We start from the raw sequence: 27,230 nt of genomic DNA on the forward strand, positions 1-27,230 counted from the left end.
TTGACTATGAGAGCTGTGGGAAAAGAAGGAGGATACTCGGGTCAATGTTTGATTTTTATGAATGTGACAACATTTAGGTTTAAAGAAGACACATCAATGGATACAGAAGGAGGATAATTAACAGGTGAAGACGGTGAGTTTGAAAAGTTTTGCAGCGGCCGAGCTGTCTGTCAGTCAGGTGTAATCTTTGTTACATTGAACACAACAACACTGGACTTTATAAGGAAATGTCGGATGTTTTTTTTAAATCTTTGCATGCAGAATGTTACATTTAACCTTTTCAAGCATCATGGGGCTAGAAGCATCTCCCCCCCCCCCCCCCCCCCCTCTCTCTCTCTCTCTCTGTCCTTAAGCAACCCTTTAAATTCCTCCCTGTCCTACATTAAATGACTGGAACTATGTTTTTCTGCAAAAGTGGATATTGCCCCAGGGTCATTATTAGCCATACATTTATGAATATGGTAACCTCTTTTCTCTATGGGATTAAAATTGTCCTAAGTAATCATAATTATGGTTGTCTGAATATCTCTCCAGATGCAGACACACACCTGAGTGTTGTGTGTGTGTGTGTGTGTGTAAAGACACCAGGAAGGAGATGATACCTGAGCCCACAGCTGCAGCAGCTGCATCCAGGTCCTCAGAGCAAAAGTAAGCATCTTTATGTTCTCATTTAATTCACAATCAAACGTTATCTTACTGAATCATTTATTTCACTTTCCAGGAAGAACTCTCGGGGTGGGGCAAACTCCTCTGGAGCCGTCAATCATTCAGGGGAGGACTCTGGAAATGAGAACAGACGAAGGAGTGTAAGGTGTTTTTATACTGGTACACTGATACGCGTGCATGCTGGGTTACCTCCAGAATTGGTCGAGTAGAAGTAGAAGTAGTAGAAAGTATGCGTACAGTAATGCACATAAATAGGATGCTTCCTTGGTGATGTTGCATGCTTAATAATCACAATTGACCTTTTTGTAAGAGAATATGCTACGATAAAGTTTGTAAAGAAGAGGTGGAAATGACTGGGATTACTATCAGTTATATCATTATACAATTATTCAAATCAAATGTAGGGAAAAAAAAAAATCTAAAACAGAAGTTTATTACAGTTTTACATTTTGTCTGCCACTTTTCTGTGTAATAAGATCAACTCTGCCAACTCTGCTGCAACTCCTGAAACCAAAAGATATGCCGACTTGTTGAGCCTAATTTATTGCGGTTGTATTTTTTTTTCCAAATGTAAAAGTATGCCACAATTTTCCTCATTGATAAAGCAAAAGTCTTCTGCTTAAATCATTTGTTAAAAGCTGTTACACTAATTGTTATAAGAGGAGTGAAGATGTCTAAATCGTATTTGGACTTTAATGCAATAATTGTAATTGTAATTTTGCCCGTTTAGGATGCAGCACACATTGTTTGGACTTATTTGTACATGAATTTGTGTCTGTGTCACATTATCAAAAACCTCACAGAAGCGAAGGAGAAAAGCGCACACGGCCTCAGAGAATGTTAAGAGCAAAAATGCCAGAGCCAGCCGCGGCAGTGTCAGCAAAACAAGAGGCAGGAAACAGAAACATGTGGAGGCCGTCACCCTGTTTGAGGTGGTCACCATGGGCAGGGGCGCCATGCAGGTACAATGTGATATGTGTTCTGGTTTTGGAAGGGTAATGTGTCCAGTTTCAGATATAAGAAATGATTAGTGTCATCAGCAGGAGCTCAATCTGTTCTCTGTAATGTCTGAGCAGGTCGTGATTGATGATTGGATCGAGGCTTATGTGACCGACAGACACTCACCTCTCCTCGATCTCATCAGCTTCTTCATCCAATGCTGTGGCTGTAAAGGCAAGTAGACGCCACGAGCACAAACGCACAATCAAGGCGGTCAAACACACACACAAACATGAATGAAAAACCTGCACATACTGGGTCTACTTTACCTCCCCCCGTGTCTCTCTCAGGTCTGGTCACAGCCGAGATGTGTCAGAACAAAGAGGACAGTGACGTCATGAGTAAGATGGTGGAGGAGCTGGATGAGGTGCGGCCTGAGTTTTCTTCCTTTTCCTTCATTGTTGCGTCAGTTTCAACCCTCGAAACTGAATCTGTGCGACTGTGTGTGTTCAGGTCTCTGGTCTGCAGTATAAGAAGTTTCTGGCCTTTCCCTGGATCCTCACCGTCACCTGGCCCATGGATACAGTCAGTGCCTTATGGATCATTATTAAATCAGATTTTTCACCTATGATGAACAGTAATTAACCAAACAATATATATAATACAAGTCAATATAATAGTTTTTATTTGGACACTATTTACCTGACAATCCCCTCATAAGGAATCTTAGACATAGGGACACTGTTGATTTAAAATAATTTGAAACTGTGTGGAGCAAACGCATTGCATTGTGGGAACTAAAGTAGTGTACATACAAACAATACTAGATTTATGCTTCTATTGAGTATTTGCAGAAGCAGAGTATAATTCTTCCTGCACATCTAAACCCGCACACATACAAAAAAAATGTCTAAAGAGGTCAAACCCCAGCTACTTTAATGAGCCGACAAACATGTTGTTGTGGTCGTCATCGGGGTTAAAGCTGTTCTTCTTCAACGGAGTTTTGACAACTTCAGGATGTGATCTATAATTGAATGATTGAAAATGTTGTACATTTTAATCTGTTTGTTTACACAAAGGCCCAACTGGGGACACAAGTTGGAAATTAGCAATAGCTATATACTCTTTATGCAGCACATCAGTTTCATGCTTTGTATTTAAATTATGTTAAATTGCATTGTCCCTATTAAATAAATAAATTCAATATAATGACACAAAGTACATCTATTTAATGCTTTGAATTCAGACTCACAGTGAAAGACAAAGAACGTAAACTGAAGAGGAAAATGAAGCTCTGATGCTTCCCTACCTTTATATATCCAGGTTTGTTTCAGTGAGCACGCATCCTGTTTTACAGGAACACCCTGTTTAAAGCGCTGTCTACAGCTGGCATTCACATGCTTTCGGGGCGATGTCATTAAAAGTGTACTTCACCTCAGGTACAGCAGTGCTCACCTGCGATTAGAAAATGTCGGCACATGCTTCTTGAGTTACCACTCTTGATTTTTTTTCTCACCTCATATGCAAACGTAGTACGTTATTTCTGTTTGCAAGGACCAAAACCTGTTTGTGTTCTTAACCGGGAGCCTAAATGATTATCAGACACCGTCCTTTAAGAATCCATTTAGTCTATTTTTGTGGTTTGTCATTGTGTTTTGTACTTTATTCGGAGCAGTAGACACAGAATGGAGACACTTGCAGAGGATATTTGTGAAGTAGTTGTTTATTCAATGTGACCCAGGACACTTTCTTATAAACACTGCTTAAGAAATGTAGCCGTGTGGTACCTACACTAGATGCAGCAGTAGCCCAGTCTGTAGAGAACCTGAGGGTCACCAGTACGAGTCCAGGTGCCGATCATAATATGGAATTTGGTCTGGTAGCTGGAGAGGTGCCAGGGCACATCCCGAGTACTGCAGATGATCCCTTGAGCAAGGCACCGAACCCCCAACAAATAATTGGGCTGGAGAGCGACTTGCTGCTTCACCCTTTAGGTTGTTGCTTTCCTTTAAAGTTGGTGTACTCTGTTTTTTTATCCTTCTTTCTTCTCTCTGCTGCAGGATAGCGTGGAGTATCCTCTGACACAGGCAGGGCCGTATGGACGCTGGTTCCACTCCGAGTTCTGTGACTTCATATCGGTGCTTGTGGCTCAGTGTCAGCACAGCGTCATATTTGACTGTTACCTGATGAACGCCATCATCTCATTGCTCACCGAGCTCTCCGACTCGTTCGTACGCGCGTTCAGGCACACCTGCACACTGGCAGGTGAGGAATTAAAAGCAGACACAAACAGGTGCATAAACCCGTTCAGTAAACTAATACTGTAGTATTTGTTTTTGTTCTGTGATAAGCGGTGAAGTTGCTGAGCTCTCTGGCGGGCGTCGCTCTGAGCCTGAGCGTCGGCATCGAGAACAGTCAGAAGCTGTTTCAGGTGCAGAAAACAAAGACGCTGAGACAGAAGAGCACGCTGCAACAGGAGAGAATACAGAAGAAGATCACAGAGGTGAGACCAGTGTCCAGCAGAAAATAAAAGATTATTATCCCGGTGATGAGTAGAACTAATTGTTTGGCTTCTTTGTGTGTTTCCTTTTGCTCTCCCAGCTGCAGGAGAAAAGGACGGAGATCGAGAGCATGATGGACATCATTTTCAAAGGAGTTTTTCTGAAAAGACATCGGTAAGTGTTTCCCTGACTCTTCTAGTGTCAGCAGAGCTTTCAGCGTGTATTTCAGCTGAATTGTTTTTGTGTACCTGAGCAGAGACGTGCTTCCTGAAATCCGTTCGATCTGTCTGGAAGAGTTGGGTCTGTGGATGAAGCTCTACAGCTCTTCGTTTCTCAATGATAGCTACCTCAAATACATGGGCTGGATGCTGCACGACAAGGTAAACACGTCATCTGATGCAATGAAAAAAAAAACTGTTTTTACACCCCGTCTTTGCACTAACATGCTTTTCTTTGATCAGGTGCCAGATGTGCGTCTCAAGTGTGTGTTAGGTCTTCAGGGTTTGTATGGAGATCCAGTCCTGCACCCTAAACTTGACCTGTTCACCAGCCGCTTCAAGGTAAACAACTCAACTCCCAGATACATCAGTGGACTGTTTAGTTCCTTAAAGAGATATATGCTTTTGTAACACTGCCGTGAAAGAGATGGCCTTTACAGAGCTTTAAGTTTTTTTTTTTTTAAGTTAAGTTTTAAGTTTCAGCTGATTGTTCATTTGTGTGGTTTTCAACACCTCTGATTTGGTTCACTTCCACCACTCTGATAACATTGTTTCCAGCTGTAGTATGCAGCTCCTGTCACAGAAAAAATGAAAAATATTACATCTAATTATTTGAGGATATGTCAATGTGGGTTAGGCTGTTCTAAAGGGTTTTAAGATGGAGATAAGGTGGATGAGTGCAGAAAAACGGAACCAAACAACAATTTCACAGCTGAATGAAAGTTTTTAGAGTGTGTGTGTGTTCCTGCCTGATGTTCCCTGTGTTGTTCCAGGACCGGATGATCTCCATGACCCTGGATAAGGACAACGAAGTGGCAGTGCAGACCATGAAACTACTGCTGATCATCTCTAAGTGAGTTGCCTGTTTGCAGTTTATTTAAACATGTGTATATGAAACTTTTGTAAGAGTACACATTAATAACTTTTCTTCAAGTGTGCCCAAGCTGGCTAGAAAGGCTTTTACCTTTAATCACTGGGCAGGAGACGGTGGTTAGTATGAAGGCGAGACAGCTTTATTTATAGAGCACATTTCAGGGCAACAGGGCAATTTAAAGTGATTCACACAAGACATGAAAAACATGAGAACGGACAAAAAGAACACATTATGGGGCGCAGGTAGCCGAGTGGTTAGTGCGCCAAACCATTTACAAATGCTACAGTCCTCGAAGCGGACCTTTCCTGTCCCATCTCTCAAATAAGGCACTAAAACCCCAAAATAAACCTTAAAAAAACATTATAAGGAAGCAATTACAATTATTTTAAAAAGCTATTAAAAAGTTAGAGTGCAGTGTTATGAAATGACTAAATAACAACAATAAACAGATCAATGTTAAAAGCATGAAAGGTGCATGAAAGATGAAAGCACCGTCAACCAATCAAAGCATTTTCACATCATCCTCCAATTATTCAATCTTTTTTTTTTTCTGCTGCTTTTCTTTACCTCAATCCACTTCGACTCCTCAGAACCTCTGACGACGTTCTCAGCCCGGAGGACTACAAACAGCTGCTCCAGTTTGTTTACGCGTCACAGCGCCCTCTAGCTGTGACTGCAGGGGAGCTGCTCTACTCAAGGTGCATTGACCTCCATCACTTTTTTTTTTTTTTTTAAACCAAACTAGATAAAAAAGGGGAGAGTTTGACTGTATTTATTTGTTTGTCTCTGACAGGCTTCTCAACACGGCAGCACCTGCATCTGAAACTCAGGATGAAATAAATGACGATGAGGCACAAAAACAAGACATGTTCTCCACGCTGAAGGCCCTGCTGCAGTTCTTCAAGGAGTCTCAGGTGAAAATTCACAGAGGGATTCAATGCAGTTGGGTTGAGCATGTTGTTTTCCACGACATTGTGGACTAACGTGTATGCGTCGTATGCGTGCCTATGTCCACTTCCAGCTGCACAAGCATGTGGTGTACCTGGTGGACAGTCTGTGGGACTGTGGAGGAGCTCTGCTGAAGGACTGGCCTGCTCTCACATCTTTACTGCTGCAGGACCCTCCCTCACACCGTCAGGGTAACTGTTAATGTGTGACTTTAAAGTGAACTGTGAATCTACACTGTGAACAGCCTCAAAGAAAATCAAACCATCAGCTAGAACATTGACTCCTTCCACTGTCAGTAAATAATGTCATCAGAATCAGAATGATTAGTGAAGCATGACGAGCCTTTGCTTTCTTTTCCCCTGCGAATGATCACAGTGAGCAATATGTTAGCCAGTTAAAAAGATGAAGGAAGAGGTTTTTCTTTTGGGAACGCATCACATGTACGACATGTATGTACTGATACTAGGCCTAGGGTGTTGCCAAAATCAGAACAAAATGAAAGTTCCTCACAGAAACTTCAACTGCAATGTTTTCAGCGATGAAGAGCGTACTTTCATTTCTACATTCTTAAATCAGAGTATCTTTCTGTCGATCGTTGATTTCATCAAGTTGTTATTGTTGTGTCTCTGTATGTGGGCGTAGGTTTCACTCATGAAGAAAAAGCTGTGCTTGTGGAGATCTTGGTTGCGTCGGTGCGTCAGGCCGCGGAGGGACCAGTGCTGGCAGGAAGGAGTGGAGCCAAGAAGGTCAGAGGGGGATCCATCTCATTTATTTTTGTAGCTAAATCACCTTAACATAAGTAAAAGTACCACTAACGAGATAAAACAGATCTTAAAGGTTATCAAAGGTCTGTGGATCCCCAGCTCCTGCAGCCACATGTCCGATGTGTCCTTAACCTCAAGCTGCTTCTAAAGGCTGCTAGTCTAGGGGACGGGCCCCTAATTTTCATGTTCATAAAATAGACCTGGGGGATCTTGGGATTATTTATTTAGTACAAAATAAGATTTTCCCAAATGTGCATTCTTCTTTAGTACTGTTTGTGAACTATTGGCTAATTTGACATCTCCGATCTTCAAGAAATTGTTGAAATGAAAACCATCTGGGTATTGTAGAGATGTGTTGGGGTGTTTCCTCTCGTCATTCCCCCCTCTGCTCTGACTGTCAGGTAAAGATTGCTGCAGGAGCCACAGTTGTCAACAGAGCTGCCAATCATGACGCTACAGCTGCATTTAGCTTTTTAAAGTGAGGAATCTGAAAAAGTAACAAAAGCTAGTACTGTACTTATTGTGGTGGAAAATAGTATTATGTGCCTCTGAGATAAAGGGGAGTAGATACTCTGTAGAGCGTGCCTTGAAAAGTAAATACTTCAATACAGTTCTGGGAGTTTCTGGTATCACATGATTTTCTGATAAGTCGGTATATGTTTGTGTTCTTTATATTTCAGGTCATGAGTGCCAGGGAAAAGAAAATTCAGATTGATGACTGCACTAAACTCACTGAACATCTCATCGTGGTGCTTCCTGACTTACTGTCCAAGGTGTTCACACGTCAGAGACTCAGTCAGATAAATTCAGACCTCTATGCTGCACGATGTGATCCTGGGCATTATGTCACGATAACATCTGGTCTTGTGATGCGTGTCGTTGTTTTGTGCAGTTCTCAGATAGTCCTGACGTCGTTGCCTCCCTGATGAGGATTCCTCAGTTCTTCATCCCGCAGTGTCCTAAAGCTGGAAACACACAGGTCTGCACACCGGCCTTCGAATTCCCACAAACACGACAAGAAAGAATGCAACAAAAAATGTCAAATGCAAAACATGTGATGCCTTTTTCATGCCTTAAAGGCTTACTTTGCGATTTTTTTTGATCCAGCAGATGTCGCCCTTGAGCACCAGCATGAAACCAAAACAACTCGCGCTGCATTGTTGTGTTAGCATGCTAATGCTAGCGATCTTTATTTATGCTCGTATCTTCACACTGCATGTAAATTTACCTGAAATGAGCGTGATCTAGAAACACAGTTAAGCAGTGAGTACAGTATGTTATTCTTCTTTTCTCTAGTCCCTCAATTAAACAACTTTTATACACGAGGGGAGGAGTCAGCCGGCCGTCCGGGCGATGTAAACAAAGTGAAGATAGGACTCTGAAAACTCTGAAAACATCACAGACAGTGGGACTCGGGTGTTACACCCATTGTAGACAGTCATGACTCACAGAGTTATTTTCAGAGGAGATACTTGATTTATATTTAAGTGTGAAAAATCACATATAAAGACTTTAAACTGCACTGTGCAAAGTTGTGGAGATTTATTTAGACTTTATTTTGTTCTTGATAACCTATGGATTTTATAGTTATCAACCAAGTTATCCATCTATTATCTATACTTATTTTTCCTGTTCATGGGTCATGGGGGGTTCAAGCTGTTCCCAGTTGTCATTAATTATATTTGAATCCTGCAGACGGTCTGTGTTTGCCGTCATTTTAAGTATTTGTTGTGGTAGTAATGTGGCCACACATTTTGAATCTCTTCATTCCTCTTGTTTTTTCCTCAGGCGGTGTCAGACCTGCTGGCAGAGATTGGAGCTGTCCTGGGCCGTCACTCAGGCCCCGCTGTCCTGGAGGCTGCAGCCCGCACGTACCTCAGTCTGTGCGGGGAGGAGACGTCCTGCTGCTCCGCTGCTCACGCCGCAAGAGACTCTGTGGTCCAGAGCTGGGCAGACAGACTGACCGCTCTGCTGCAGGACGCGCTGAAGGTAAAGCTACATTCAGCATGTGTCTCTGTGTTCTCCTCTATTCCATGTGTTTCACAGATGGAAGAGAGGAGAGACGGTGGGGCGTTCAAATGCGTGTGGAAAAACCACAATTCAGTGCTTGAATCGCTTTCCTAAGAGAAGGAAGGGTAGGAAGCTAGCCTCTGAAGTAACTTCTTAATTATTGTTGATTCATCATGATTGTGCACTCCATGGTTAAGCTAACAGGATAAAGGCTACTCGTTTGATACGATGGCGTACTCTTAAAGTGACACAGACTGCGCAAAAACCATAATGTCGCTCAAGGCGCAAATTGACCAGAGCCCGCCCTGGTCCGTTGACTGTATTGTTTTCTACTCTTGTGTGTTTATCTTTGCAACACCTCGACTTTTTCTGAAACAACGTCACTGCTTTGATTGAACCGCTCAATGTAAACAATAAAAAGACCCTTTATGAGATAAGGACCTGTTTATCTGCCTGTGTCTCTGTTGTTGTAGGCGGACACTTTCACTGCTGATAAGGAACACACTGGAGACATTCTACTGACACTGAAGAAACTCAGAGCTTTTCACAAGTAAGATTTTCCTCCTATGAAATTAACGCTGCTCATATTCTACCACTGGAGTGATTTATTGGTTGTTTCTCTTCCTGTCAGCTGTCATGACCTCTCCCGTTGGAACCTGTTTGAGCTGCTGTCCCCTCTCCTGTCAGTGGAGGGCAGCGAGAGAGGACCACCACCAGAGGTTATTTATTTATCACCTTTGACATCAAATTGATGAAGTTCTTTGGACTTATTCGTCCCCCTGTTTTGCTCTAAAGAGTCTCCATCATTTGATCTCTTGGTCTTCATGTTTTTCTAAAGGTGCTGCTGGAGGTGCTGCAGTGTCTGTGTTACTCAATGATCTGGTCTCTCAACACGAGTGGTGAATCGCTCAGCTCCAGAGTGAGTTTCTCTGATTTTATTGACAGACTTTTACCAGAATCAGAATCGGTATTTATTGCCAAGTACATTTACACACACAAGGAATTTGACTGAACAAAGGAAATATAAAAACAGCAGAGCTCCTGCTGACAGCTTGAATAGAATAAGATAAAAATATAAAAGCTGTCAGAAAAGATATAATACTACGCTGCTGCCTTTAAGTATTATGATCACAAATAAAGAATTTGAAGAAAGGAAAATAGTACGTTTTTATGAACAGCTGTGTTGGGGAATAATACAGAAAATATAGGGTGCAACAGTGGACGGACAAAGCGTTATAACATGTGAAAATGGGAGAAAAATCTGGCAACATGATTATTAAATGTAATGCAAACTGATAAAATACACCACGGTGGGATTTGAACAATGATACATATATTTACTGCTAGACAAAATGTTGCGGTGGCTTCTTTTTGTCGATGGGGGAAAAAGCAGTTTTTTTTTGTACTACTGTGTTGCAAAAAAAAAAAAGGAAAAACGAATTCTCTCTCACTGATTTCACTGTTTTAATTGATCAGTTATTGGTTTCAGCTCTGATCACAATAGTAGAATAAGAGTTTATTTTTAATTATGTGTGAAAACCAGTAACATTGGAGTGTCTGCATATCAAGAGCTTGAGCATGGACACAGGTAGAGCTAAAATATCAGTCTGTTGAGAGAACATTTCATCAGTGAAAGGAGTCTCACTGATTTGTTGATAAAGGCATATTTCTTGGTTTTAAGACATCGAGTCCAGCAAAACAAGGCATTTAAAGGGCTCAGTGTGGATTCTAAGAACTATTTGTGGTCAGTTTTGACATTATATCCAAAGTTCTGGAAACATAAACTCAGAGTTTTAATGCAGGACTGTAAGTCTAGAAGCTGGCATGTGGTGACGTTTTGAGAATTTCTCAATTGTTTTTTCTCCTGAACCCCTGTAGAGAGCTTATCCCGTAATTTACAAGTTTTCAGTCAATTTGCTGCATCATTTTTTAATTAATCATTTATGTGTTTATTTGGTGTGCCGAACGCTGATCTGCTGTTCGTCTGTTTGTTTCTGTGATTCAGGATAAAGCCGTGGCCCAGAGATTGCAGCTGCGACTTTTCTGTGAGAGGAGTCATCACTGCCTGTCTCACTCTGAGCCCAGTGTGCGACAGCAGGTAACACTTATTGTTTAACAGATGACAGCATCACCATCTCTTTCTTCTTCCCTCTCTAACGTCACGTTTTCTTTCTGCGTAAGGCTTTTCTGGGTGTGTGTGACGTTCTGACGGCTCACTCCTACCAGCTTCAGGTGTGGAGTCCCACCTCCTTCGGCCCCCTGCTCTACACTACCAGTCCCAAACTGCAGAGGGCGCTGTTGACCTTTATATGCCAGCACGCCTTTGTTGGATCGGAGTGTGACAGCCGGAGCAGTGGTGAGATCACATCCTCAATAACTTTAAACTAGGTGCAGCTGTCGTCTGCTTCATGTCACTTTTTGTGTTATTTATTATGACATCTGGTCCGACTGGGATGCAAAGATACATTTTGTTTTTCATGGTGCCAGGCAGGCTTCATCCTTCCCTGAGTTTAATAAAAACTAGTCAAATAATTGAACAAACGAACAAAAAAAAAAAAAAAGACACCAAAATCAGAACCTGCTGCATTCAATTCCTACTTCAGGACAAACTGTGAAGGTATCAAACTGTGAGCACACTTCTACTTTTTCAGCTGCTCACTGTAAAGTTAGTGACTCAGTGACTCTCTAAGAGGGAGAATAGAGTAAGAGGTAAGAGTAAACATCTCTGTTCTACACATTTTTACAATCATTTTCTTATAATTTTCTAGTTATACACATCGTTAAATTCTTCCTCTTTGATTATTTAAATTTTCTGTAAATGTTAATGACTCATAGAAATGTAAGATATGATAAAGGGGCCCTACCTTCAGACTACCATTAACCAGACCGACCCAGAAGGCCAAACGGTTTGGAGATCCTGGGTTTAAGTTGTAACAAAAACATTTTTTTATTTATTTTAAAACCTTGAGTGTAAAAAATTAAGTTGAAACTGTGGCTCCCAGCGGATATGAAAATACATTTACGGTGGTTGGTGCACGCGCCCCATGTGTCCTCCTCCAAGGGGGCAACCCAGGTTCGAATCCGACAGTGGCTCCTTTCCCACATGTCATTCCCTACTCTCTCTCTCTCTCTCGCTCTCTCTTCTGACTCTATCCACTGTCCTATCTCTAAAGTAAAGACACAAAAAGCCCCAGAATAAACATTTAAAAGCACGTTGACCTCTGAAATGGAGTGTAGTTTGAATGTAAAACAACATTTAAAAATGTGAGTTAAGAACCTCAGAATTATAATTACATTAGTTGAATAAAAGTATGTTATTTTCCTCCGTTGCACAAACTGAGCTCAGTAACCGTACCGTATGTTTTGTATCTTAAACCTTTGAGAACTATCATTTACACACAGCGTCCTTGTTATGGTGTATTTGAGATTAAACACATTGCACTGTTACCCAGCAGATGGCGCTCTCACTATGTTTCTCAGGTCTGCTCTGAGTGAAGCATTGATTCAGCGTTCAGCTTGCTGTGGTATTATAGGCACGGTCACACATTAGGCTTATTAGCTCATCGCTGATCTGCCTGCTGACTGCAAACCAGGTCTGATTCCCACCGTGACCTCACAATGGACCTTCAATTACAAAGGAACCCCAGTTAATAAAAAACCCCAGGCTGGAACACGCTCCACTAACATGTTTGACATGGCGTATAAAAAAAAGTGATGAAGCTTATAAATTGTTGGTGGCAATATGTTCTAAAAAAAAAAAAAAAAAAGAGTAAGAAAAACAAGATGTTGGGAATAAACTGAGTTCTCTGTTTGAAGTCCTGCAGGTAAACATTTGATTTCATTCATGGCTGACTGTATCCTAAACATTTGATCATCTTTACAACAGCTTCTACTTTCTGAGACATATTGCATCCAAATATGGGCTAGTTCAGAGCACGCACTAGCGGTCCTGGTGGGAATCTCTTAAATGTTCAACCAAATGCAATAGGGGATTATTGGTTTTTGAACATGTAATAAAAAGCGATTGTTTTATTGGATTTGCCTGGTTATGGTTTTGTTATATATATAGACAGTGTTTTCTATTAGCTGCTGGATCAGAGATCACTCGGAGGGCAGGGGCACAGAGTTAAATCATAAAATCAGGCCAATCTCTTTCCGTGAGAAAATTCCATTAACTCTGGCTCACCTCCGAGCCTATTTTATTAGCCTTGTGAAAGATTGAAGCCACATGGTGTCACAACTATAACTCTAGTCTTATGTTATCTTTGATTTCCACCTGCTAAAGCCATTGTCCTGAAAACCTACTCAAACACTCTCTGCCTCTCCACTTTGTTCTCCGCTCTCTGCTGTATGATTCCTCGTGATTAATCACCCTTCTTACTTTCTTCTCATCTCGTTCTCGATCCACTTCGCGTCCAACCGCACGCCTCGACTCCATCTGGATCCCTCCAGTCAGTGAGAACTCTGAGGCGGAGAAGCTGGAGGACCTGCACAGGCGAAGAAATCTGCTCGCGGCCTTCTGCAAACTGATCATGCATGGAGTGCTGGAGATGAGCATGGCGGCTGAGGTGTATACGTACTACATGAAGGTAAACGTCGACATCTTGGGGAAAAAAGTTTCTTACAGTGAGATATGATGATTGATACATCTGATGTCTGTATGATGAAAACCATATCTCCTGAAATAAAAGCTGTCAGTCAAGTGAAAGCTGGTCTTAAATAAGGTTGGGGGCCATTAAAAGTGATCCCAAATACAGGCCAGAGAGATATTTGTATTTGCCCCCGTCGGGAAATTTGTTTTACAACCAGCAGTGCCCCCAAAACGATCACCCAAACAAATGAAAGAAACATTTAGAAGGACATTGGACACCAGGAAACACAATAGGGGCAGTAAATACATAAATATCACACTGAGCTGTCTGGAGGACCAAGAACTCCTTGAAGAAGTTGGAAAAACTGTGCCACAAAAGGGCAGCCAGCTACATTTTAATGCTGCACAGGAACTTCACAACTCACTGTATAATCCACAGCACAAAAGTTTTAACAATAAAAGGCTTAATAAACGAACACAAACGGATTCTGCCAAATTAGGGTTATTTGAAAAACAGACAAATGTTGTGTTGTTTGTATTTACAGCGCTGCGCAGTCTATGTCTAGTCTTTATCTTAAACTCAGATAAACGCCTGCTGGTGATAGCGTCATATTAAACAAACAAACAGACGCAAGGTGGGTGGAAACTTAATCGTCCGTCCACCACGGCATTCTCGCACTTCAAAATGATCAGGCACGCCTTTGGGTAGTGTTCGTTGTCAAAACCATCCACGTGGACTCGGGGATTAAATTGTGTGAATATTCTGAACCTATTCTCTCCGCGTGTTTGTGGAAGCTCTTCTGTCTGAAAAAGGCTTCTCAAAAATGATTCACTAGAATCCAACAAGTCTATAGATGAAAATTTGATTAAAAACAAAAAAACACTTGTTACCTCCAAAGTCTTCCCTACGTCTATTATCAGAGTCTTTGTTAACTGTGACTCGACTGTTTGGTGGAATCATTGATGTATATATTTCTTCTTCCTCTTATTTTATATTCTTACCTTATACTTATTCTTACATTGTTTTATTTGATCTGTTATCTGCTGATGTAACACCACAATTTCCCAGTTTGGGATCAATAAAAAGTAAATCTATGTCTATGTCTAAGCACACGACCATAAGGCTTTATTTATAGTTTTCCTTCATGGTTAGTAGGTAAAACCGTTTGGATTGTATAACCTCAGTTGCTCCTTTTTCTGTCCCCAGTACTACAATGACTTTGGAGACATCATCAAGGAGACGATGTACCGGACCCGGCAGACGGATAAGATAGAGAGCGCTCGCACTCTGGTGCTCTGTTTGCAGCAGGTACACTTCATCCTTCAAAAATAAACTTCAGCTCCACCCAGGCTGCCGCAGCACTCTGACATGTTTTTTTTTTCTTCCTCCACTTCTCCCAGCTCTTCGTTCGCCTGAAGCGAGAGCAGGAGAGCGGCGGCAGGGCTCACCCAGGAGTCCAGACCTTCACCAGCATCAAAGAGCTCGCCAGGCGCTTTGCCCTCACTTTCGGCGACCTTGTCAAGTTCCGCGAGTGCGTCGTCGTGATCCACAGGTCGGTCGTTGGCTCTTGTTTTTCTCACTTTTTTCGAATATCGCTGCCGGATTTTTGAGCCTAAGGTTTGTGTGTTGCAAAATGTGCAGGAACGGGATTGAGTTTGTGTTCCAAGAGTTTAGTCAGACTCCAGAAACGCCTACGCCCCTTTACCTCTACTACCTGACCATCCTCAGCGAATTCTCCAGCAAGCTGCTCAAACCAGACAAGAAGTCAGTGTAAGTGCTGCACACACAGTTACAAACAGGGTTTGAAAGTCTTTTTGAACTTTGCCTTTTGAGACTGTTCTTGTCTGTGCAGGTTCTCCTACCTGCAGAAGCACACCGCAGAGCACGTCACTGACCTCAGGGAGGAGCGCTGGCAGCCTCTTATCCACTATCGAGCTTCCCTATTGGCTGCGGGAGAAGGGGAGGACGCTGTGTCCAACGTTAGCTCTGACAGGAGGCCTCACATGCCCAATCGTTCTCCTTTTTACAAACAAAAACTAGAAGGTACAACACAAAATCAAGCACAGAATCCTTGTGTCTTTGTTGTCACCAAACATCAGCAGCACCTTTATGTGTATCTTTTTATTTTAGGCAGCAAATCCCCAGGCCTGTTCACCCCCACCCACTCCAAAGTCAGTAAAGTACAAAGATCAAACTTCAGTCCAAGGTGAGACGGACAATCAGCTTCTTATTCCTCTAGTAGTCTTGTTTTATTTTACAAGTTGCTCATTTAATTAATTTCTTGAACGTCATGCAACTTCTCAGCCGTCAGGAAAAAACGACAGATGCGGCGGACCCCTTCTCTGTCCCCGTGGAACCGCCAGCAAAAAGGTTAAACATGGGAGGATCAGACGGCGGCACCAGCAACGAGGTGGAGAACGACACTGTGGAAGTGGAACTGTGAGAAGGCGGAGCTTTGGAGGGAATCGGTGCTTCTGTTTGGACCTAAGGTGACACAATGAACTGTGAGAGAGACATCCCAATGTCCGTTTATTCATTCTGTTGATACAGGTGTTAAAAAGGCAGCACTTTATATTTTATATGAGGATGTCTAATTGTCTTTATTTCCTATAATTTTTGTTAAAAGCATAAATGGTAGGGTTACTTTGTAACCTTGGTTCTCTGAGTGAAGAGAAGAGACTATCTCTCCAGCCCTTAGGCAGCTCAGAGACACGTTTAGATCAAACTATCAGTGATTACACGCCAGCATAGTTTCTTTAAAGATGAGCTGTAGGGCGTGACCGGGCGATCTGGAGTGTCCTCAAGTAACATCCAAGGACTCTGACGAGAAGGGGATCACATCCTGTACATGTTATGTAACGTGGGAGGAGAGATAGTCTAGAGACGATAATCACTGATGATTATCGCCGTATTGCTAAAGGAACCAAGGTAGTGCAGTGCCAATTTAGATGCAATTTATGTCAAAATAATGTTACATTTAAATTGTAACTTTTGGACCTTTGAATGTCAGAAAATGTCTGATCCTAATCTCTATGGTGTTGTTGATCCAGTTGAATCCATTCAGTATACGCCAAGCCCATTTTTTTAAAGACTGTTTTACAATCTACTTTGAATTCCGTCCAAATCTGTCTAACTCCAAAATCTGATCCAGAACACGACTGGATGAAGCTGAAATTATGATTTCCCTCTGCATGAAGTTTAGCTTTACCTGACCCTCAAAGTTTACTCAAACAGGGACGGCATCGTGTGACAAAGCCTGTTAAATCTCTTTTTAATGCTTTACGCTCTGTTGACCAGTAGACAGTCAGTCTGTAAGTATGATGTCTCAGTGACCGGCAGGCGGCCCGGGTTCATGTCCGACCTGTGGCCCCTTTTCCACATCTCATTCCCATCTCTCCTTCTCTCTGATGTTTTCTTCAATGGAGGCACAAAAATATGGAACATTCTTCAGAAAAAAAAGACTGAGTCAGTATTTTGTATATTATATTTCTAGGTCCATAAATCTGACTGTCTTCACACTCCACAGACGTATTGATGATCTGCCAATGAAGCGCAATGAATGAATGGTTCAGAAAAGGGTTGCACTTTATTTCTATATCTTTCTCTTTCAACTTAATCAAAGTAATTATGTTCCTTCTGTTATGTGTTTGGCTAATGTCTGATATACCGTTCACTTTAAATATCAGTGCTTTACACTTTATTTGTCGCCCATGATGTATTCAAAAGACATCAGTGACCGCCGCTATATCACAAGGTTAACAACGTGGTCATTGTTGCTCGGTGTGACCTCATAGTGACCTCATAGTTCCCACGTTTATTATCGAATCTTCTACCCTAAATTTAAGATCCTGCTGCCATAAATAGCGACCAGCTCACCAACAATGTATTTATACACAGCGTAAGGTAATTCTAAGCGAATGCACTTTCTATTCTGGTTGAGGTTATATTTATTAAGAAAACATATTTAGATTATTTATTAATAAAAAGGGATCAACAGACCTGTTATCAGATTTAAAGATTTCTTTAAAAACCGTGTAGAAACAAACGTGTTTCGGGCGACATTCGGTGCGGAGGAAGTTGGAAAAAATCTCAAATCTCTTTTTTTTTTTTGAAACATTCAGAGATAAGAAAACAAAACAAAAGCTTTAATTTCAGACTACGGTTAACTGTATTTTACTTGCAGACTTTATGTTCTCATTTACTGACAAAGTGTATCTGTGTGTGTAAACATTTATCTGTGTGCACAAAGTAGTGTTGTAATAAAACACCACACTAAACGAACTAATCATAGTGATGATGTAAAGAAATAACCGATCAGTGGTCGTCTTGATTTAAATTCCGGAGTCCAACTAGTCTAAACCCGAGACAAGACAGATTAAAAATTCTTCTGATTCTGAGACGAGACCAAGACGGATTTCGAGTACAACACTAGCACAAAGTGATGCATCTTTCACACTAACTTCCAGATTAGACTCACATGCTTTAATATGCGATGTGTGATATGCTGTCTGCCACTTTATCATTGCACCTTACAGGACTTTTTTTTTTTTGCCAAAGTTTGCCAAAACTGACTCTTAATGTATTATTGTCAATGAAATAAAGAAATGAGTTCATCCCTCAAACTGAACTATTGTTCTATTTTAGTACCATTTGTTTCCTTTGGTATTCAGCTGTCGGACATCTTCAGGGAGAAATTACACTGCACAAGTGTTAGTTAGAAATCACAGGTTTCTCTCTGTACTCTTTAATTAACCAAGGCTTTATTATGAATTTAAAGAAAAGCACAGCGTTTGTAAATTGGTTCCTTTTGTTTTGTGAAAGTACATTCAAATGACTTCATAACATAGAAAAACAATATTTCTAAAAACACTTGCCAAAACCATATACAACACAGCAAGCACCGAATAAATATTTACACTTATTTATAAATCCATGTCTAATAATTTAGAACCCCACCTCACACAGACAGAAAGTGGACATCATAATGAATACAGACCTGTACAATATACCCAGCGTGTCAGTGTGAACTGTGTGCTCGTGTGTACAGCAGGCTTTAAGATGGCTTGTTTGGCATTTACAGAAACTCCTCATTTCAGCAAAACATCTATGAATACATTTTTTTTTTTTTTTTTTTTACAGTTTTCCGTTATCACTGGAATGTATTAGCCAATGACATCAGATGAGAATTAGTTCAAGATCCTGAATCCAATCTACGTGTTTTATGTGCAAAACATCCAGCGAGCTCCGGTGTGCAAAGAATGCGATTTAGCCCGTGTGAGTGTGACAACAGCGCTGATGAAAAAAAAACACTCGACAACACATCATCTGTACAAAGCGTTACATGCAAACCACAACCCTCAATGTGTTGCCATGGCGATCAAGCAAAGGTCTGAATGAGCTGCTCGTGTCATAAAGTTGGTATTGGGACTTTATAAAAAAAAAGGGATCAGGTAGAATAGAGATGTTCCGATATCATTCATGTCAAACTGATATCGATCTGATACCCATGAGTGGATATCATCAGATGCAGAGTGACAAATTGGTGTAAAACCATGATTTCTGACATTTTTCTAGCTTAAACTTTATATTCTCTGCCAGCCCCCCACTGTTGTTGGTTGTCGCATGATAATTTACCTGAAACCAGTTCATTATTGGGGGTCCAATTGGTTATGACATCTGTGTAATAATGGCAGACTCATTGGCAGTTAATCCTGGTACTGGTATCGGAATAACTCTAATTAAATCTTGTGGTGTGATACCGTATTGTGCTCAAACCGCGTCACATCTCCCGTTTCCCAAATGTGTAATACGGTATCAGATTCCTCCGGCACATCTGACCCAACAGAGCTCCAACAGAGTGGTCTGGCACTGTGGTCACTTCCAGTTTAATGAAGTGTGTCCTGGTATGCAGGATGGGAACCGGCCTGAACCTGCAAATCTTTCTAGCTTGAGGAGATTCGTCCAATAACTTTGTGTGTCTCAGCAGATGTGTGAAAAAAAAAACCCAAAAAAAACCCTTCAGGATGTCGGGTCATTCATAGTCGTCTTCATATTCATATTCATCCAGGTCGAGGTTGCAGTGTGGACTTGGGATCTCAAAGAAGTGTCTCTTTGTCAGACCCAGGTCAGTGGAGATGTGCTGCCCTAAAGGGCTCAGAGGATTTTCATACCTAAACAGAAACATGGAGAAAAAGTTATATAGCACTCAGAGGGAGAGTTTGCTTTAGTTCATAATATGGTCAGTGAAACACAGTGAGGAGAACTACGTACTCTGGTGATTATGCAACAGCACAACCATGTCTGTTATGAGTATTTTGCTGTTCTGCAAAGAGTAAGAAGATAACTAAACCTTTCTATTTGAACGGTAAATTTGAAACTACCACCAGAAGCTGAATAACCTCGCACAAAGACTGAAAACGGGATTACTTTTAGTCTATCCAAAGTTACCCCTAAACCTCACTGAGATACATGTTATTCTTCTTGTTTGTATAATCTGTAAACACGAGTCCCTTCTGGATGCCTAGTGACCCAATCCTAACAGCATGAATCCAAAAAGTAACCAAATCCAACCATGAAATAGTCCAAACCTTTACTCTAGCAAAGCCTGGATCTGTTATTTATGTGGTGTCTGAGACAGTTTAAATAGTTAGGGTTAGGGTTGAAACATATTTAATGATGAGCTTTAGAGCTGCTGATATGCAAAGCCAAGTCACTAGTTCCCCCATGTCGAGTCTTGATGCTAAACGGAGCTAGCTGGCTGCTTTTAGCTTCATATTTACCGTACAAAAGCAGAACAGCAAACAAGAGTTGTTCCCAAACAGACAGGACATTTTCAACTAATCATTGTGACTGGAAAGGACAAAGGAGTAGTACATAAAGGCTGGACGAAAATGGTGCAGGAAAGACTTTTCGTAAGAGGGAGGATAAAACCAAAAGCTGTCAGGTCCAAAAACAGACTCCTAGCTCTAAGACGTGCCACATACACACACCATGCTGCCTGACAGAACTACAATCTGCTGTCAACAGGTTGATTCAACTGGAGGGTTGGGGGCAGAAACCGGGAGGGGGTTTAGGACTAGACTTTCTGAAAGAGGAGGAGGAGAACACTTAGTCCCTGCTGGTACCCTGAGTGTCTTACCTGTTCTGGTTAGCAGTCTGTCTTTAGAAGTCGGTGGTGTTCCTAAAACCGCCATACAACATTCCTGTCAACAGCCTCATCTATCACTGACTCTCTCTCAGAGGGGCTCTGCTGCCGGACACAACGCCGGCTTTAGCAAGGAGACATTCAGCTCTGTCAGTCTGCTGTTAACATCCTATACTTAGAAAGATCACCTTGTGTTTAGCTGATTTTACAAAATTACATCAAAAACTGCAAAGGCATTATAATCTACATACATGAACTTTGACATCATAATGCCTTAGTCTACGACAGACTGTCATAAAAATGTTCTCCAGTTTATCCAGTTTCTGCCGCGACAAGTAGAAACATGTGCAACTAAAATATGTTTCCACATTTGATGACAATAATAGAGTAGCTTTACAGAACTCATATTGTGGATCATTTGTTTGTAATGACATCAATCAGTCACAACAACAGTCAGGACCCCTTTGTATTAAAATGTATCTGCTGTTTTAAACAAGCTAAACTGGCACACAACCGCTGATTTGCTAGCACTAGTCCTGAATGTAATTTTATTATATCATTCCTTATCTCAGAAATAATAACACTCAAGAAACACACTCCTTCTAACTGCATAGAGTGGGAATAAACATTAAGTGATCAAATGGCCTATTATTGATTTTTATTCCTCTATATAAGAAATGGCCAATCATGGATCTGCCATTTCTTCTTTATAAATGCCCTCACATTTTGTTTGATTTAAAGTCTTCACAGACAGATTAATCAGCAGGATGATAATATCGGCTGTTATTAGCAAATCAAGTGACTATCGGTATCGGCTAACTTGATCTCCGATAGGAGTCGATATTACTAGGTTTAATCAATTTAAGTTTATTATTTATTTCATAAATGCTAATTTTATAATTGTTAATTCCTTACTAAAAATGTGTGATTCACTGAACTGCTGATAGTCTGGCCAATAAAGGCTTTTATTCAACTGTAAAATAAAGACTTTTTTCTTTTTCTTAATTATACCTTATTCCCAAGTGTTTGATAACTGCGTTTAAGGGAACAACACAATAAATGTGTGTATATCTATATCGATCTATCGCTAAAGATCAAAGCTAGATCTAAGAAAGATATCGGCCAATATGTCTGTATCAGCATTTTCTCTCTTTTTAATATCGGCACTGGTATCGGCCCCCCAAAAAATCCCATATTGGTCGGGCCTTACTATTTTTGTAAAACACTTTGCTTATCTCCTGTTGTAATGAAAATGCAAAATGAATAACAATCTCATGTATTTTAAGCAAGCAAATAAAGATGAAAATAAAAACTGGCTGAAATTGATAGAAAAAGAAAGCTGTATTTGAGAAATAAAGAAAGTCTGCTGCTGGCAGAAAAGGTACACCAGACAGCTGCCTTTAAACAGCAACTCATTTTAAATATGTAGGAGGTATAATTTGTTTAGATTGTGAGGAAGAGTGGTTAATTGTTAACGTCCAACTTTACAATTGATTTAATTAGTAAATTAGTAAACTGATAATCTGTGATTCAAAATGATGACTGGAGCCACATCTACACATCACATCCACTTTGTGTAAACTCAGACTTACACGTCGTTGCACTGATCGTTGGCGGCCTCTTCAGCCACCAGGATGTCGTACTCCTCTGCTGCATATTTCTCCCAGTCTGACATCTCCTGTCCGTCTGTCTCCAACTCCTGAAAAACATGAACAGTTACACGATCCACTTGACCTCTGACAGGACAACAAGTCATGGTGCTATCTCACATCTGCTGACAGCCTATCAGAGTTGAACCTTCTTACCCTGATCACGGAGAACGGGTCCTTCTGCTCGTGGTCCAGGTACTTCTCTACGTTGAAGAACGTGTCGAAGAAGATGTGGGACAACTTGCACCTTTTAAGGTCCCGCAGCGTGATCTTACCTGAACCAAAAAAGGAGGCAGTTCAGACAGAATCAACACTCTCAAACATGTGCTCAAGCAGTTACTGATTATTTCAGGTGTGGGTATTAAACTATACACAGGGGCTCAATGGAAGGATTCTTATATTGACCTAGACATCAAATGTAGCTTTCAAGATTTTCCTGAGACTATGATGACTCAGTAAATATTGAGTTTTGGCCCCGACAATCTCCATAAATCATTTTGTAGACTGTTAAACCGATAATTGACGTCTTTATTTGCTTACTGATCAAACTACAAAGATTGGCATATGATGTTCAAACTTGTGCTGCAGCTAATCTTTTTCTTTCATTATTTATTAACCTGTCAATCATTTTTTCCAATTAACTGAATCCTCTGTACTCTTTGAAATGTAAAACAATGTGTCTGTAACAAGTTATCAGAGCTCAGTGACAAGTCCTCAAACTTTTTTTTTGATTGAGAAACAAAGAAAATACATTTTTAAACATGTAAACACAAAAAGCAGCATAGTGTCTCATCTGAAAATCTGTTAGAGGGAAATGTTTGGAATTGTGCTCAAGGATATGAAATCATCACAACTGTTCAAAGAAGATCAGACTTTTTTTAAATCATAATTGGATAAACTGGATGATATTTATTATATCATGTTGATTTTACTGTCATAAAGCTGCTCAAAAAGCTCTGTACTACTTGTTAAAGCCCAGACACACGTTTGACTAGTGTGAGTGCTCTGATCCGTGCTCAAGTCCCGTACACTTCCTTGGCCCTGGCACACTTCGAAGAGTTGTGCTTAAGCACGGTACGGGACAACTTTGCTGGTGTGACTGTGCCCCGAGTTAAGTCATCAAATGAGACTTGCAGCCTGATGGTTGGTGGCTACAGTTCAACTTTGACAAAGCGTGAGATGTCTAGGTGGATTTACAATAAGACATAAACTTGATTTTATTTTCAACTCTTCCCCCAACAAACAACTCCTTAAATAAAGTGATTTTTATGCCTTTGTAGCATTCAGAAATCTTAGTTTTTGCTTTTTAAAGAGTAGAAAAAAACAGATAGAGATATCCAGTTCTGCGTTCCATTTCAGACATTTGCTGGGTTGTTATGAAAACGTCACAATAGTCCTCTTATCTGCATATTAAGTCATTATCCATGTCATCAAATATGACATCTCCATCTACCACAGACAAGAAATCTCAAAATAATTTCACATTTACGGGCACTTCTAAGCAGACTTAAAAATCGGCTAAAAATGTATCGACTTACGCTCTGGTGGGAAGAGGTTCAGATTGCACGTTCTGTTACACAGCTCCTCTACTGCAGAATAGCAGCAGGTCGACTTAGGGTCACATTCTTGCTGTGGCTATCAATACTAAATATGCGTACCCTCACCATGTACCAGTGTCTTCTAAATGGGAAGGCAGTAAAGCTAAGTGCTGGAGGGAATTTGTCGACAGTGTGGATGACACCAACAGCTGGCAGTCCCGATCAGTTAGCCAGTGTCTCATCTATAACTGTTCACTCAGCTTGTGATCAATGCCCCCGGCCTGAAACTGTGTCTGTGGAGCCTGTCAGATTGATCGGTGTGTAAACTTCTGAAAGTTGTATAACTGTAAAGACTGGGGCTGACCTTCCATCTCAGGCTTGACCAGGTCCAGCATTTGGCAGAGGCAGTCCTCGAAGGGAAGGGGCTCGATGGCCATGGTCTCCAGCTTCTGACACTGCTCCTCGTAGAAGTACTCCAGCTCGTACATGCTGAGCACCCCATCCCCGTCCAGGTCCATACAGCGGAACCAGTACTCTATACTGGAGCCAAATAAAGAAAAAGGCCAGTGAGCAAGGGTACATGTGAGAAAAGACTGTAAACAAAAACAAAATGTAAAGTGACTTAAGGAGCTAAGAGGTTACATAATGTGCAACCGGCTCGAGTGTTACAGCCAACTCTTCAGAAAATCATTTTAACAATTTTAAATTTAAATTTGTCGCGGGCTCACACAAATAACATTTTTATGACAATTTATTGTTTCGCCGATAACAATAATAATGCAAATGAATAAAATGTGAAGTTACGAAAGAAAATAACAGATCTAAAAAATACAGGAGAATATAAATGGAAAGTAAATGATTAAAACAACAACATCAATAATACATCTCATTCATTACATTTTAAAATTAAGATTTTCTGTCTGTTTGTTAGAATTTATGGGTGATGGGTGGAAAGTTTTGAAATTGTTTTTCAATCATTCAATCAATTTGTATCTATGTAGCAGACAGTCAAACAGAAGTGAAAAGAGCAGGTCTGTGCTGTACTCTTAAATAAACCTTTTTTCAAAGAGACCTTGCACAGGTGGTCCACAATGAGCAGTAATTGGCAAGATTAGATTTTTAGACAATTTACAACTTGGTCACTATGGTGAGCGTTAGCATAATAAAAGCACCCTGTGTGTCTACATACCTGGTTTCAGTCTTCTTGTCTTCTTCAGAGATGAGGAACCACACAAAATCAGCGTAGCTCAGTCGCCCTTCCTTAAACATCCGTCTGTCTCTGACAGAAAAACAAAAGAAAAAAAACAGCACAATCACTATTGGAACAAAAGCTCAATTAAATCAGAATGAATTGTTTACTAGGTAGGATAAGCTTTCTTCTTACATTTTGTCTTGCCTTGTTACCGTTCCTGAGAATATTCTCTCAATCATCTTATGGGAGATGGCTGGGAAGAAAAGCACAGATTACTTACAATCCTGACTCATGGGGATAAAAACAGCTCTCTTGGTTAATGTACAACTTTTTCACAACACATGTAATCCATTCTCTCAGACTGTAAATCCAGAGAAGCTAATGTAGCTCTGTTTTATCTTGACAGTGCTATAAATCCTCTGGTCATCATTTTGACCATATAGTGGCAGAAATTGTTCCAGACATGGCGTCATTCGAGCAGAGTATATACGCTGCTCTCTTATTGATCTCGTGTCTCATTTCCCCTGTCTCACTCGCAGGCCATCAACCAGGAACATGTGGTGTTGAGTGTGTGGGGAGAAAGCGTCAAAGACAAGTCTTTCTCATGAGTATGTGTTTGTATGTGAGTAGCAGAACAAGTAATATTTACTAATTATTTTCTTGTACTTTCAGCCCAACAACTGGACCAATAAACGCCAGGAAGATGAAGCTAATTAGGTGTGTATGACAAAGTATCAGCACTTGTCTTATGTCATTGCTTTTTTTTCTCTCCATATGTGGCAGGATATAAAGTGAATCCAAACACACCACATGTGAAACCAATACATTATTCTACAGTTTCAGTGTGTTCTGGTGTCATGTACCTTGGTCATTGTGCTGTGCCAGATCCTTCTGGTCAATGTAAAGGTCGTGGTCAGTGTCCAGCTCCCAGAACTTACAGTAGATAACATAGAAATGTTCATAGGAGAAGAACTCCGTCAGCTGGTTCACGTCCTCTTCCTGCTCCAGCAAAGCCACGTTCTGGGATGAAAGGGAAAACGTAGGAGTTGAGTTGAGACAAGTTATTTTCTCTATTATGAATTGTGAACATCTGTCAGTAATATCAAAACTGTTTGTTGTTCTTGTCCAATATCTTTTACAGACAAACATGTTACTAGACTTTGACTGACCACTGTTGTCAGTTGTAAATGCAAACTGTTTGATAGTGTAAACAAGAACAACAACATTATGGGATGCCCCATCGCTTGGTTTTATCTTCACAAAGAGTTGTTTAGAAAATCAGATGAAACTGCTGACATGTTAATGTACGTTTCCAAGTGTGACATTACTTGCTTATCCAAAGCGACGTACATCAGAGAGTAAAACACTAATACATTCATACACCGCCACCGAAGCAGCAGGAACAATGCAGGGCTAAGTGTCTTGTCCAAGGACACATCAGACATGTTGCTCAGCTTGGGATCGAACCCTTGACCTTCTGGGTGACAGGCGACGACTCTACCAACTGAGCCACAGCCGCCACACTTATATCATAACGATGGCCTAAATAAACCCCATTAGGTTTTTAACACAAGGATTCTGCAATCCTGCAAACATAGTGGTTAGCAAAAAATAAAATCCACAGAGCGCTCAATTAGATTTGCTATTCAATTTAAGAATAAGAATAAAAAATCAAAGCATGTGATTGGACAAATGAAATAAATAATTCTATTCAATAACTTCAAATTGACTTCAAGGAAATTGAAGGACTTTTAAAGGCGGGTAATTAAAACATTCAATGTTTTTAGACGTAAGGACCAACAGACCACTTTAATCTTAAGACAAAGACAAAAAACTAACACAAAAAAAACTGTGTACCTGAAGAAAGTTACTTTTCCTGAGTTCAGTACATGTTATTTTTCCATTCCATGACCGGTTCACATTGTAGAATATCCTCTGAATCACCTGAAATAACAGTTCACAATCTGAGCATTTATCACTGAAAAACAACAACATTTAAATATTTAAACTTTTCACTACTTTAGTTTAACAAAACATTATTTGTAATTTAATATGGTACTATACCGTGGTGATGTATCTTGAGTGAAAGTCTGGCGCCTCCTTCAGGAAGGCCAGGCCTGCGTGTGTGTTCACAACATCCTGCAAACATAAAGTAAAGTCAGCTCAGTTTGTGTGTTAGTGATTGTTTGACTCAT

The 27,230-nt window shown here is 40.7% G+C and overlaps 2 protein-coding genes across 6 annotated transcripts in view; one reads left to right on the top strand and one right to left on the bottom strand.

The window, feature by feature from the left end:
• Positions 1-18,134, top strand: si:ch211-269e2.1 (cohesin subunit SA-2). Of its 4 annotated transcripts, XM_061053163.1 has the most exons (32): positions 1-133; positions 535-648; positions 722-806; positions 1,470-1,628; positions 1,743-1,839; positions 1,956-2,032; positions 2,119-2,190; positions 3,666-3,870; positions 3,957-4,108; positions 4,207-4,280; positions 4,363-4,486; positions 4,568-4,666; positions 5,098-5,177; positions 5,789-5,896; positions 5,992-6,112; positions 6,220-6,337; positions 6,789-6,892; positions 7,591-7,683; positions 7,803-7,889; positions 8,699-8,899; positions 9,394-9,470; positions 9,552-9,639; positions 9,759-9,839; positions 10,926-11,018; positions 11,102-11,276; positions 13,373-13,509; positions 14,719-14,820; positions 14,913-15,064; positions 15,154-15,282; positions 15,365-15,555; positions 15,643-15,718; positions 15,817-18,134. In XM_061053163.1, exons 2-32 carry the CDS (start codon positions 596-598, stop codon positions 15,953-15,955), a joined length of 3,549 nt encoding a protein of 1,182 aa, XP_060909146.1. In that variant the 5' UTR covers positions 1-133; positions 535-595; the 3' UTR covers positions 15,956-18,134. The 4 variants fall into 4 exon arrangements, with proteins under 4 accessions (XP_060909146.1, XP_060909145.1, XP_060909144.1 ...); XM_061053161.1 differs by having other exon boundaries at positions 2-133; positions 722-811; positions 1,743-2,032; XM_061053160.1 differs by having other exon boundaries at positions 2-124; positions 1,743-2,032.
• ppp2r3b (protein phosphatase 2, regulatory subunit B'', beta) overlaps positions 17,690-27,230 on the bottom strand; it is a 22,429-nt gene continuing 12,888 nt past the window's right edge. For both annotated transcript variants that reach the window (XM_061053164.1, XM_061053167.1), the window contains exons 5-13: positions 27,100-27,174; positions 26,893-26,979; positions 25,899-26,055; positions 25,228-25,288; positions 25,033-25,122; positions 24,208-24,383; positions 22,462-22,580; positions 22,249-22,355; positions 17,690-19,682 (exon numbers count right to left, since the gene is read on the bottom strand). In XM_061053164.1, coding sequence (XP_060909147.1) covers positions 19,544-19,682; positions 22,249-22,355; positions 22,462-22,580; positions 24,208-24,383; positions 25,033-25,122; positions 25,228-25,288; positions 25,899-26,055; positions 26,893-26,979; positions 27,100-27,174 — 1,011 coding nt within the window. In that variant the 3' untranslated portion in view covers positions 17,690-19,543. The remainder of the gene's footprint in view (positions 19,683-22,248; positions 22,356-22,461; positions 22,581-24,207; positions 24,384-25,032; positions 25,123-25,227; positions 25,289-25,898; positions 26,056-26,892; positions 26,980-27,099; positions 27,175-27,230) is intronic.

This window comes from Labrus mixtus, chromosome 13 (assembly GCF_963584025.1).
Source record: "Labrus mixtus chromosome 13, fLabMix1.1, whole genome shotgun sequence".
Taxonomy (NCBI): domain Eukaryota; kingdom Metazoa; phylum Chordata; class Actinopteri; order Labriformes; family Labridae; genus Labrus; species Labrus mixtus.

Bases quoted from the DNA above. Each gene is read 5' to 3' on its own strand.
- si:ch211-269e2.1 (XM_061053163.1), top strand. From the start codon at position 596: ATGATACCTGAGCCCACAGCTGCAGCAGCTGCATCCAGGTCCTCAGAG. The intron at 5,897-5,991 runs GTGCATTGACCT...TGTCTCTGACAG, and splicing joins GGGGAGCTGCTCTACTCAAG to GCTTCTCAACACGGCAGCAC. The intron at 6,893-7,590 runs GTCAGAGGGGGA...TTTATATTTCAG, and splicing joins GAAGGAGTGGAGCCAAGAAG to GTCATGAGTGCCAGGGAAAA.